Here is a 13,842-nt window from a genome sequence, read left to right on the forward strand (position 1 = left end):
TGTTGTGAAGAAGTTTAAAGCCGGATTTGGATACAAAAATATTTCCCAAGCTTTAAACATCCCAAGGAGCACTGTGCAAGCGATAATATTGAAGTGGAAGGAGTATCAGACCACTGCAAATCTACCAAGACCTGGCCGTCCCTCTAAACTTTCAGCTCATACAAGGAGAAGACTGATCAGAGATGCAGCCAAGAGGCCCATGATCACTCTGGATGAACTGCAGAGATCTACAGCTGAGGTGGGAGACTCTGTCCATAGGACAACAATCAGTCGTATATTGCACAAATCTGGCCTTTATGGAAGAGTGGCAAGAAGAAAGCCATTTCTTAAAGATATCCATAAAAAGTGTCGTTTAAAGTTTGCCACAAGCCACCTGGGAGACACACCAAACATGTGGAAGAAGGTGCTCTGGTCAGATGAAACCAAAATTGAACTTTTTGGCAACAATGCAAAACGTTATGTTTGGCGTAAAAGCAACACAGCTCATCAGCCTGAACAAACCATCCCCACTGTCAAACATGGTGGTGGCAGCATCATGGTTTGGGCCTGCTTTTCTTCAGCAGGGACAGGGAAGATGGTTAAAATTGATGGGAAGATGGATGGAGCCAAATACAGGACCATTCTGGAAGAAAACCTGATGGAGTCTGCAAAAGACCTGAGACTGGGACGGAGATTTGTCTTCCAACAAGACAATGATCCAAAACATAAAGCAAAATCTACAATGGAATGGTTCAAAAATAAACATATCCAGGTGTTAGAATAGGCCAAGTCAAAGTCCAGACCTGAATCCAATCGAGAATCTGTGGAAAGAACTGAAAACTGCTGTTCACAAATGCTCTCTATCCAACCTCACTGAGCTCGAGTTGTTTTGCAAGGAGGAATGGGAAAAGATTTCAGTCTCTCGATGTGCAAAACTGATAGAGACATACCCCAAGCGACTTACAGCTGTAATCGCAGCAAAAGGTGGCGCTACAAAGTATTAACTTAAGGGGGCTGAATAATTTTGCACGCCCAATTTTTCAGTTTTTGATTTGTTAAAAAAGTTTGAAATATCCAATAAATGTCGTTCCACTTCATGATTGTGTCCCACTTGTTGTTGATTCTTCACAAAAAAATACAGTTTTATATCTTTATGTTTGAAGCCTGAAATGTGGCAAAAGGTCGCAAAGTTCAAGGGGGCCGAATACTTTCGCAAGGCACTGTATTACTATGTTGCCAAAAAAGTGACTGTTATTGTTTCCCTTTAATAAAATGCATATAAAATGACTTTTTGCACATTTCTGCTACTTTCTTAGGCTATACAGGTGCCATCTCTTGCTAAAAAAATGTATGTTCACACCTTTAGCAATAATAATAATAAACCTCTACATTAGTAAAGAAAACAATTATGACAGGTGTGTTGTAAAAACGAGTGGTGTCCACTGATTAAATGCAGTCTTTCTGCATTGTGAAGAGGGAATACCCAGGTATTCACAAAGTTTGTGATGAATGACCGATTGTTTCTGCATGCAAAATAGATTTGGGGTTTACAATTCAATTAAACTGCTTTATTTTAGAGGTTTAGTGAAGGCGGGTCATTTTTTACCCTTAGGACAAGGGGAGTATACAGAATGTTAAGACTACACAAGGGTTAAGTTTGCCGATGACACAACAATGGTAAGCCTGATCACCGACAACGATGAGACAGCCTATAGGGAGGAGGTCAGAAACCTGGCCGTGTGGTGCCAGGACAACAACCTGTCCCTCAACGTGATCAAGACAAAGGAGATGATTGTGGACTACAGGAAAAAGAGGACCGAGCACATCCCAATTCTCATCGACAGGGCTGCAGTGGAGCAGGATGAGAGCTTCCATTTCCTTGGTGTCCACATCACTAACAAACTAACATGGTCCAAGCACACCAAGACAGTTGTGAAGGGGGCACGACAAAACCTATTCCCTCTCAGGAGACTGAAAAGATTTGGCATTGGTCCTCAGATCCTCAAAAGGTTCTACAGCTGCACCATCGAGAGTATCCTGACTGGTTGCATCACTGCCTGGTATGGAAACTGCTTGGCCTCCAACCGCAAGGCACTACAGAGGGTAGTGTGAATGGTCCAGTACATCACTGGGGCCAAGCTTCCTGCCATCCAGGACCTCTATACCAGGCAGTGTCAGAGGAAGGCCCTAAAAATGGCCAAAGACTCCAGCGACCCTAGTCATAGACTGTTCTCTCTGATACTGCACGGCAAGTAGTACCAGAGCGCCAAGTCTAGGTCCAAGAGGCTTCTAAACAGCATCTACCCCCAAGCCATAAGTCTCTTGAACACCTAATCAAATGGTTACCCAGACTATTTTCATTGCCCCCCACCCTCTTTTACACCGCTGCTACTGTCTGTTGTTATCATCTATGCATAGTCACTTTAATAACTCTACCTACATGTACATATTACCTCAACTAACCGGTGCCCACGCACATTGACTCTGTACCGGTACCCCCCTGTATATAGTCTCGCTATTGTTATTTTACTGCTGCTCTTTAATTACTTGTTACTTTTATTGATTTGTAATTATAAGCTATCCCTGTGCTAGTAGCAGTACTTGTAAGTTTTTTTTGCTGCGTTGTGCACTACTGAATACAACCAAGCTCTGACATGCCTCCCAAACCTTTATTGAAAACCTCCATTCATAGTCAGTTACTTTACATTGGAGGTTCAAATGAGGACATTCAGCATTCCATGTTTCATCCCTTTTAAACACATCTTGTCCAGCAATTTTTTCTCACTTGGATACCAGTACGTGTTTGCGGCCTCATCCTCTTGTGAGACTTCTCTCTTCAACTCTGTCGTCACAGCCATTAGCGTGAACCAAGTGTGAACTTGCACACAGATTCCTAGAAAACATACTAAATCTTGAAAATGTCTTGACTTTCATCAAATGCAGTGTTTTTTTTGGAAATGTTCTACTACTGGATTCCAATTGTGTGGAATAAATCCTTGGACACTTGTGATGCACTGCAAGTATCTGTCAGAGCTCTGAATATGTGTGAATGCCCTTTGAGAAAACCATTTATTTGGAGTTAAGCGTGACTAAATATATCACAGGATGAAAGTCATTGGGGACATCTGAGGCACAAAGCACTCTGGGTAATTTGATGTGACAGCACTCCCACACTTGGCTGAACTTGACCTTTTTCATCCTTCGTCAGTCTTACTGTTTTAATAGTTCCATCTGCTTAAGATAACATGAGAATCTTTTAAGCTTTTGACACCTTTCAAAACCAACAGAGAAAGAAGACCAAAGCATGTCTTTTCAGGCTAGAAAAGTAAAGATGGTTTTATTCCCCCAGTTTAGCATCATGTCTCCTTTGCTTTGAGAAATGTATTTACCAAATATTTCTTGAGCAAATACAGCATACAGTGCATTCGGAAAATGTTCGGACCCCTCCACATTTAGTTATATTTCAGCCTTATTCTAAAATGGATTTTAAAAAGTTATCCTCATCAATCTACACACAATACCCCATAATGACACAGCAAAAACAGGTTTGTAGAAATGTTTGCAAATTTATAAAGAATACAAAACTGAAATCACATTCACAAAAGTATTCAGACCCTTTACTCAGTACTTTGTTGAAGCACCTTTGGCAGCGATTACAGCCTCAAGTTTTCTTGGGTATGACACTACAAGTTTGGCACACCTGTATTTGGGGTGGCCAAGCTTGCGTTGTCTTGGCTTTGTGCTTAGGGTCGTTGTCCTGTTGGAAGGTGAACCTTCGCCCCAGTCTGAGGTTCTGAATGCTCTGGAGCAGGTTTTCATCAATGATCTCTGTGTACTTTGCTCCATTCTTCTTTCCCTTAATCCTGACTAGTCTCCCAGTCCCTGCCACTGAAAAACATCCCCACAGCATGATGCTGCCACCACCATGCTTCACCATAGGCATGGTGTCAGGTTTCCTCCAGATGTGACACTTGCCATTCAGGCCAAAGTATTCAATCTTGTTTCTCATGGTCTGAGAGTCCTTTAGGTGCCTTTTGGCAAACTCCAAGTGGGCCGTCATGTGCCTTTTATTGAGGAGTGGCTTCCGTCTGGCGAGGCCAACCCTAATATCCTGATTTGGAGGAGTGCTGCAGAGATGGTTATCCTTCTGGAAGATTCTCCCATATCCATAGAGGAACTCTGGAGCTCTGTCAGAGTGACCATCTTGGTCACCTCCCTGACCAAAGTCCTTCTCCCCCGATTGCTCAGTTTGGCCAGGCAGCCAGCTCTAGGAAAAGTTTTGGTGGTTCCAAACTTCTTCCATTTAAGATTGATGGAGGCCACTGTGTTCTTGGGGACTTTCAATACTGCAGACATTTTTTGTTACCCGTCCCCAGATCTGTGCCTCGACACAATCCAGCTCTGCGGAGAATTCCTTCTACCTCATGTCTGTGGGACCTTATAGACTTATGTTGTGCCTTTCCAAATCATGTCCAATCAATTGAATTCATCACAGGTGGAATCCAATCAAGTTGTAGAAACATCTTAAGTCATAAGGTATTTCCGTTTATTATTTTATTATTTTATACATTTACAAATATTTCTAAAAACCTGTTTTCGCTTTGTCATTATGGGGTATTGTGTGTAGATTGACGAGGGCAAAAGAACGATTAAATACATTTTAGAATGAGGCTGTAATGTAACAAAATGTGGAAAAAGTCAAGCGGTCTGAATACTTTCCGAATGTGCACTGTATATGTACAGTACCAGTCAAAAGTTTGAACACACCTACGTATTCAAGGGTTTTCCTTTATTTTTACTATTTTCTACATTGTGGAATAATAGTGAAGACATCAAAACTATGAAATAACACATGTAATCATGTGGGAACCAAAAAAGTGTTAAAATATATTTTATATTTGAGATTCTTCAAAGTAGCCACATTTTTTTTGCCTTCTCATCTTTTCCAACAGTCTTGAAGGGTTTCCAACTTGTTGGCTGCTTTTCCTTCACTATGCGGTCCGACTCATCCCAAACCATCTCAATTGGGTTGAGATCGGTTGATTGTGGAGGCCAGGTCATCTGATGCAGCACTCCATCACTCTCCTTCTTGGTTAAATAGCCCTTATACATCCTGGAGGTGTATTTTGGGTCATTGTCCTGTTGAAAAACAAATGCTGCTTTGAAATTTAAATTCAAGTGTGCCTTGAATTTAACACTTTCTTTGGTTACTACATGATTCCATATGTGTTACTTCATAGTTTTGATGTCTTCACTATTATTCTACAATTAAGACAATAATACAAATATAGAAAAACCCTTGAATGAGTAGGTGTGTTCAAACTTTTGACTGATACTGTATATACATGTGTGTGTATATATAGGTGGCTCGCAGTCGGCGTTCCAATTCACCCCAAAGGTGTTCGATTAAGTTGAGGTCAGAGCTATCTGCAGCCCAGTCAAGTTCTTCCACTCCGATCTCTACAAACCATTTCTGTATGGATCTCTCTTTGTGCATTTAGGCATTGTCATGCTGAAACAAGAAAGGGCCTTTCCCAAACTGTTGCCACAAAGTTGGAAGCACAGAATCGTCTAGAATGTCATTGTATGCTGTAGCGTTAAGATTTCCCTTTACTGGAACAAGGGGACTAGCTCCGACCCATGACAAACAGCCCCAGACCATTATTCCTCCTCCACCAAACTTTACAGTTGGCACTATGCATTTGGGCAGGTAGCGTTCTCTTGGCATCCGCCAAACCCAGATTTGTCTGTTGGATTGGTGAAGCGTGATTCATCACTCCAGAGAACGCGTTTCCACTGCTACAGAGTTCAATGGTGGCAAGCTTTACACCACTCCAGCCGATGCTTGGCATTGCACATCTTAGTCTTCTGGGCATCTTCTTGGCCATGGAAACCCGTTTCATGAAGCTCCAGACAAACAGTTGCTGACCTTGCTTCCAGAGGCAGTATGGACCTCGGTAGTGAGTGTTGCAACTGACGACAGTCGGTTTTTACGCGCTACACGCTTCAGCACTCGGCAGTCCCATTCTGTGAGCTTGTGTGGCGTACCACTTAGCGGCTGAGCCGTTGTTGCTCCCAGACTTTTCCACTTCACAAGAACAGCACTTAGTTGATGACGGGAGCAGCTCTAGCAGAGCAGAAATTTGACAAACTGACTTGTTGGAAAGGTGGCATTCTGTGACAGTGCCACGTTGAAAATCACTGAGCTCTTCAGTATGGGCCATTCTACTGCCAATGTTTGTTTATGGAGATTGCATGGCTGTGTGATTGATTTTATACACCTGTCAGCAACAGGTTTGTCTGAAATATCCAGATCTACTAATTTGAAGGGGTGTCCACATACTTTTGTATGTGGCCATGTAGTGTTTATTGGTCTGATCCTGATTTTGGACAGATTAACTAAGCATTACCACAAGTGCAACGTTTGCACCTTATTTTCAAGAGGTTGTAAAACAACAAAAATGTCAAAATATTAAATAAAGGTTCAGCGAACAATAAAAATGTACAGTGAAGTATTAATAAAGCACTTTGTTTTTTCTTTTATCCCCCTCTGAAAAAAGAAACAGGTGCGAACTGTCCAGGTGCAAACATTTAGTAGTTCGTTATTTTTCTATTCTCTGTCATCTCTCAGCATCTGACATCATTCTGATAATGTATACTCCAATTACGTACTAATTGTCTCAGTTCACAAAACCAATGGGCCATTTTCAGCAGGGCCCCCTCCCCTTCAAAACCCTGTGTAGAACTTAATTGGGTTGGGCGGTGGTAAGGAAGAGCTTTTTGGGAAGAGGTGTCCCTCTCTACTGTTGGTGACAGAGGGACAGACCGAAGCAAAACAACAATGACTTTATTCAGCTGTTTGGATGATCATTTGAGCTGCAGCTCGTCATTAAATTAACATTGCAGCGGCTTGTACCCCGGACCCGGCTTCCTCCCGACCTGGCTTCCCCGTGCATTGTGATTCACTCAGGGGGAAACTCATTCTTTCAAGGGATACCAGGTCAAAAAGCAGGGGCGTTACATTGTCGTCCTGGCAGCCTCTGTGTTGAATAATGGGAACCGCCGCCTTGCTGCTGTGTAACGGCTCTCAGATCAGAGTGTTGAAAATCCCTGGCAGCCGTGAAAGACAGACAGATTTGCTTTTTGTTTTTGATGTGGTGCCATTTTCTTGCCATTGAAAGTGGACACGGCTTTTGTCGGTGCCAAGGCTTCTGCTGGTTAGGTCCATGGCAATATGTTTCCCATTGCAATGGTGACAATAACCCAAAACAAGGCCTGTGTACTAGCTTTGGTAAAAACCCCCTGTCAACACTGGTGTTGTGATGTTGCTAATGCCAACATGTCATAAGTGTGCCCAAAAGATGCGGTATGTACAATATTGTTACTAAAGTAATCACAGCATCACTACACAGGTTATTGCTCCTTGTGAGGTATTACAATCATCACTCACACATTATTACCACATCAACAGTTCAGTTAGTCCAGGACTTTTTCTTCTGATTTGTTCAGTATTTTGGCCTGAAGAGTATTGTGGTTTTAGGGCTGTAAAAATGTTTGGAGTGGGTTCCTCCCACACTTATCATCCATCTACCAAACTTTCTGGCGTTCAAGTGAACTCAGTCTTGCTGTTTGAGAGTGGGTTATCTCCCCAGAGTCCTCCCACGATCTGTCTTAATCCAGTGAAAGTGTTGTTGTCCCACACACAGCCCCAAGGAATCCTCCTACAGTGCGTCTCACATCTGATGCTGCTTAGCTTTGATCCCATTTTCAATTAGCTCCTATCTTCATTTTTTTCTCATTGCACTCCTTAGTCTGAGCTGAGTTGAACTCAGGCACGGATTAAAGGCGTAGATATTTTAAAGGGATATAACCATCCCAGAGTTGAAAGATGTTTTTAGACCTCAAATGTGGTGTCCCAGGCCATCTGTAGATCCAGCTATATCCCTCAATCTAAAATGAATGGAAAAGATAAGCACCTTGTAATTTTCAGGTTTGCTGGGATTATTTGTTCTGTTCATTTGGGGTTGAGTAGCTGGATCTACACAACCGATGGCGTTGTACAACTTTAGCGGGCCATATTAAATTAAATATATATATTTGCATAACTGGTTCTTAGGGTTGACTCTTGACTTCAATGCCACAAGTCATCACAAAAGAGCACTTTTTGTTCACTTGAATAGGTTTTCCACTGTTCAGACCAATACACTACACAGACCATAAAGATTTCTCATTGTTCTCCAGTGATATATTGTTCTCTTACCATGAACAGTGCACTCATGCAAATTCGCCACTGCCATTTGTCACGCTAGCGACAGCCTTTTTAAACACATTTACTGCCTTCGGTTTAGTCTGTATGGTCTTATCTCGTCTCTCCATTCGGCCTTTAATCTCATTGCCTGGAGTATCAGACGCGAGAAGACGGCCGTCTTGCAGGATTGTCTGGAAGATGGTGCAGAGCGATTGACGAATGGCTGCGGTATTATCGGATGGAATATGAAGCGCGGGGGCATTGAGTTTGGATTTTAAGGCGTTTTTCTGAGGTCTTCTGAGGTAGCCAAACGAAAGCAAATTAAATGGGCCTACTGTGCCTGCATAAATGTTAGTCTGATTTAATCGATGTAACCCTAGTATATATGGAGTTGTTGGACTTTCACCAGGGCAGTTTTTGTCCTACATGTCAAACGTTTTCTGTGTCACAGCCTGTTAGTAGTGTTGGTAGACTTTCTCCAGCGTGGTTTTTGGGTAACACTTTACTTGACATAACCATGTCATAATAGCTGACATAACTTGTCATAGCCTATATTTAGACCTGTTGTGACATATATTAATGTTATTTTAAGTCTGGTTATGACACCTACATAAGAGTGTGAAAACCCACAAAACCTACCACACAAGGCAAAACATTCCATTACACCATAACCTATGTGTCAACAGTATGTTTATGTTATATCTTTAGATTTTGTTTTTCATGACCATATTAAATTATCATTGTAATTGTGCACACATTGATGCCAGACATACACCTACCCCAATGCTCTGTTGCTGATGACCGGGATGAATTCAGGAGCAGATTTCAGGACAAGACACCCTCTTTTTGACTGATGACTGATATAAGGGCATATGCAGTGCATTCAGAAAGTATTCAGACCCCTTCCTTTTTTCTACATTTTATGTTTTTTTTTCCCTCATCAATCTACACACAATACCCCATAATGACAAAGCGAAAACTGGTTTTTAGAAATGTTTGCAAATACCAAATTTCCTTTTTTAGATTTTTTAAAATACATTTGCAAACATTTCTGAAGACCCGTTTTCGCTTTGTCATTATCGGCTATTGTGTGTAGATTTCTGAGGGAAAAAAATAATATTTAATACATTTTAGAATAAGGCTGCAACGTAACAAATTGTAGAAAAAGTCCAGGGGTCTGAATGCTTTCAGAATGCACTGTATGTCTCAATGCTTCCTGACAGTTTGTCATTTTATTTGGACTAAGAAAATAGTACACAGGATGTTCATAATGCTTCAATGTTTTTGTTATACTTGTCAAAAATGCTCTAGCTGTAGGCCCACTGGAGACTTGAGTAAGCCTAACGTTACCTTTATGTTCACTATTAATCCTAGGAAAGGCTTGAGTAACTCAATTTGGATACTGTCAAATAACAGTTTGAACACTCACACAATTTTTTTTAATCCCATTTTTATTCCTGTTTGCAATATTGACAAACTCAACAAAGAAGGTAGTGGTTGTAGATATGGATCAAACACTGAGAAGCGCATTTATAGCAGAACTGTAACACACATTACCACACCACAAATTACCATATTACACAAATGTTGTTTTATGTTTTATGTAGACTATGCAGCAGATGCTGCTGAATTACGTAGGATATACTATATATTGATTTTTCAGCATGGCAGGGAAATGGGGGGGGGGTTAAGGAGTGTTGTAACATATCTGACTGGTTTTATTTTCTGTATTTTCTGTCGTGTCCAGGTTGGCCTTGTTGAAGCTTCACTCTCGTAAGTAAATCCGTGTGCACACCACGTCGTCAGCCCCGAACGTCTAGGGAAAACAAACAAACACAGATTCCCATACTCTCAATTCAAGCTCACATTATACCGTTAAGAGAATAAGTCAGCAAAGGTTAAACTATAGCATAATTGAGCATTGGTTTTATTTCCACTACATTAAACACCTATTTAGATGGCAGATGAGTGCCCAATGTAATAAAACAAAGTAAATATCTTACATGTCCTCAAAATGCTAACATTGAGTGTTCCTTGCAACCAGCTTAATTCTGTCCCATTTTTTTCTTTTGAAGCGAAGTGGGAAAGCTGTGCTAATTGTGAGACATAGCCTTAAACACTGATTTTAATCATAATCAATTAAATAGAGCGTGCATATTTTATGGAAATGCGCCCCAGTTATAGCGAGAACTGCCAAAGACAATCAAACTATAATTTTGAGTTTCAGCTTCTGAGTCTGTGTGCTTCCTTAAAATGAATGGTTGAGCCTCGAATCGAGGCCAGACTGTTTGTTTTGGCTCTTTCGTGAAATTCCTGCATATATTTTAGTCTCACCGTCTGACCCATCATTCAAAAGACACCATCTGGGTGTAAGTTTGATGATGGATAACAACTCTTTTCCTCATGTCGAACTTAGATTCCAGGGTGATTTTTTTGTATTATTTTTTACAGTATATCAGTATCATCTTGGTGCGATTTTAATGCTCACAAGTATCAACTTCTGCACAGTGTGGTTTAATTTGCTGCATTCGAGGTGGCTGCTCTGTTGCTTGACTAAGAGGCTACACTTTTAAAAGCATTTAAGAGTTTGAAATGTTGGACTTCCTTGAACCCATCAAAACATTCTAAATCCTTAGAACTTGAAAGTTCAAAGCTACCTACACTGGTTAGAGCAGAGTGATATAGCATACTGTATGAAACGACCGAACATCCCTCCTGTAGTTACAGGAGCCATTATGGGGTTATATCATGTGCAATAGTCTATGGCGACCAGTGGAGGCTGCTGAGGGTAGGGCAGTTCATAATAATGCCTGGAATGGAATGTCATCAAACACATGGAAGCCACGTGTTTGATGTATTTGATATCGTTCTGCTCCGGCCGTTACCACAAGTCCGTCCGCCCCAATTAAGGACTCCTGTTGCATGAAGCCAGTGAAAGGTGCCAAGGTGCCACCAACCTCCTGTGATGGGGACTGAAGTAAGAAGAGCAGTGCCTGTGTCACCAGCAGCTATTCGAATAGTTCCGCTGCGGTCCTTCTTCAACGATATCAATGGGATCCATTAGTGCTGCAAGGCACCCCCACCAGCTGGAGGTCAGACATCCAATGTCACTGGAGCCCGGCTCTGTGCACCCAACACTGAACTCTGGTTTTATCACTAACCCACTTGAAGAAAATCCATACATACACTCTTTCCTGATTGTCAGTTTTATGAGCAATGCTCGTACACCAGTATATGGTGACTCACTGACAAGGAAGTGCAAGTATATAAGAAGATGTATTGCATTTTTTTTAAAGGAAGATCTACTTTGTCATTAGTAGCGTTTCTGAACACCCATTTTCCACTTTGTTTGCAGTTAATTGCATTCTATTGGCTCATAATGGTGCATTGGACTAATCCTGAACACTTCCCGTTCTATTTTACTTTATGGGCTATAGACTAAACCACGACTCAAACCCGTATTCACTGGCTTCATGCAACAGGAGTATAATGGTATTGGCAATGCTCTGTTATATAACCCTCTTGTTATGTTGTAATCCTTGCACATCTCTCTGAAAGATGACGCAAAGCTCCTCACTTCAGAAGATGTCCTCTTTTAATCTCGTTTCCTTTATGTGGCATTGGGAAATGGATGCATCTCCAGGGCGGCTGCTTATGGGATTCTATGAACAAAGTATTTCATAGGGCACAGTAGGTGCTTTTATATCCCATCTTTAATGTGCAGTAAATGTACATGCTGCTTTTAGGCCTTCCCCCTCATGCTATATCACTAGTTATGAGGTCTGTGACTGAGGAGTTGGGCTGGACTACAGAAAATTAGGTTTGGAAACATATTCATAGCATCTTATAGATGCAGTGATGGTGTATTATGAAACTGGGTAACACTTGATTTGGATAGTCCGTCTGTAGATGCTCTACAGACTGAGTAATATTCCAATGAACTATCTACTAACCCTGGCTCTAACCCTAACCTAAACCCTTATCCTAATCCTAAACTTAATGCTTACCCTAACCCTAACCTTCTAAATCACACTGTAACCTTAGCGAGTAGTTGCTTATCAACGGATCGTTTGTTGATTACAAATCCAGACTATCCAAATAAAGTGTGACCTGAAATGGTATAATACAGAAATAGAGCACAACATAGTTGAATAATGCTGTATGCATCTAGAAGGTGCTATGACCTTTCTAAGGAATTATAACAGTTCATAACCATTTCAAGGAAAGATTTACCAATAATACATTTATATTCTATGCGCATTGATCCATGTCAAAATGGGAGTTCGTTTAATCACTCAAGTAGTCTCTTGACAGACTGTGAGCAGGTGATTTGGTTCTGGGTGTCGAGGTTACCGCCCAAGTTCAGGTATTTGGCTAGCGATACTACTATTACTACTACTACTATTAGTAGTATTGACTACCACCATGACTACTATTGTAGTCCTCACCAGAATCAGCTCATCTCCTCGCAGTTCTCTTGTCCAGTATGTCTTGGGCCCATCTCCATCCACCAGAGTCTGCTTGCACACCATCTTGTTCTCCGTCTCCCAGATTGCAAGACTCTGTGAGGCCAGAGGAAGATATAGGGGGAAAGTCAGTAGACTACAGTACATTCATTCATTGTTTTATAATATAAAATATAATTGGCAGATGCCTCCGCAACACAACTGGTAATTTTTCCTTTTACACACAGCAATATTTTCCACATAGGGTGCCCTCGAGGTAAATGCTTAAAATTGATACAAAAACAGTAGAAGAGTATAAGGTGTATAACTACAATGTATTGTCATTATTGGTGTTTGTAGGAAGCAGACAGTATGGAGCGGCGATACAGAGCTTCTGTGTTTTATACTTAAAAAAAAAATACTTACCCGTTTAATATTTTGCTACTTGGCTGGCAGAAACAAAGCTTGTCTCACATCGCGGTTGGCTCTAGAAGCCATGACTGCTGTTTCTGACCCGAGTATAAGCATGTCGGACTGCTCTGATTTGGAGTCAGATCCGGAGATGGACAGTGAAGCCATAAAATGTGAGATCTGTGATATGTTCATCATAGTGAAAGAGTGTAAGGATTTACTGACTTATACACTTGTGAAAAGTGTAAACAACTCGTTGCCTCAACAGACCAGATCATTGAGCTACTAGAGGAGAACAGGGTCTCGCTCTCGCTATGGAAACTTCAAGACTGCATGCGGTTTTTGATGCAACAATTCTAAATGACTGAGGTGATAATCCTGGTTGCTAACGAGATTGGGCTCCTCTGCAGTAGCTACTGAGGATACTACCTCGGACCACTTTCCCATATTAACACATCCCACTGACGGGAACCGGAGAACTACTGTGTCTTGCTCTACACCATTGGAGGCAAAGTGGAATCCAACCTATCCTCCCTCTGTCCTCTCGTCCAGAGCTGCGGCTCTCTAACCGTTTTACAGCTTTGAGCCCCCTGACTTCACCGGAGCCTTCCGACGAAGTCCTCCGCCGCTCCCCCTGTCCTTCTCACTCCATCTCAGTACCCAGTGAAAGATCCTCTGAATCTGGTCCTGGGTTACTGAGCCAGCCATCTCATGGAGCAGCCGCCGGACCACATCCCACATGCTCGCAGCGACCCTCTC

General features: G+C 41.7%; 1 protein-coding gene across 1 annotated transcript in view; it reads right to left on the reverse strand.

The window, feature by feature from the left end:
• Positions 1-9,660: 9,660 nt before the first annotated feature.
• Positions 9,661-13,842, reverse strand: part of crabp1a (cellular retinoic acid binding protein 1a) — a 31,542-nt gene continuing 27,360 nt past the window's right edge. The window contains exons 3-4 of the mRNA XM_021564834.2: positions 12,676-12,789; positions 9,661-10,043 (exon numbers count right to left, since the gene is read on the reverse strand). Of these exons, the coding sequence (XP_021420509.1) occupies positions 9,993-10,043; positions 12,676-12,789 (165 nt within the window). The 3' untranslated portion in view covers positions 9,661-9,992. The remainder of the gene's footprint in view (positions 10,044-12,675; positions 12,790-13,842) is intronic.

Source organism: Oncorhynchus mykiss, chromosome 2 (genome assembly GCF_013265735.2).
Source record: "Oncorhynchus mykiss isolate Arlee chromosome 2, USDA_OmykA_1.1, whole genome shotgun sequence".
In the NCBI taxonomy this organism is placed as follows: Eukaryota; Metazoa; Chordata; class Actinopteri; order Salmoniformes; family Salmonidae; genus Oncorhynchus; species Oncorhynchus mykiss.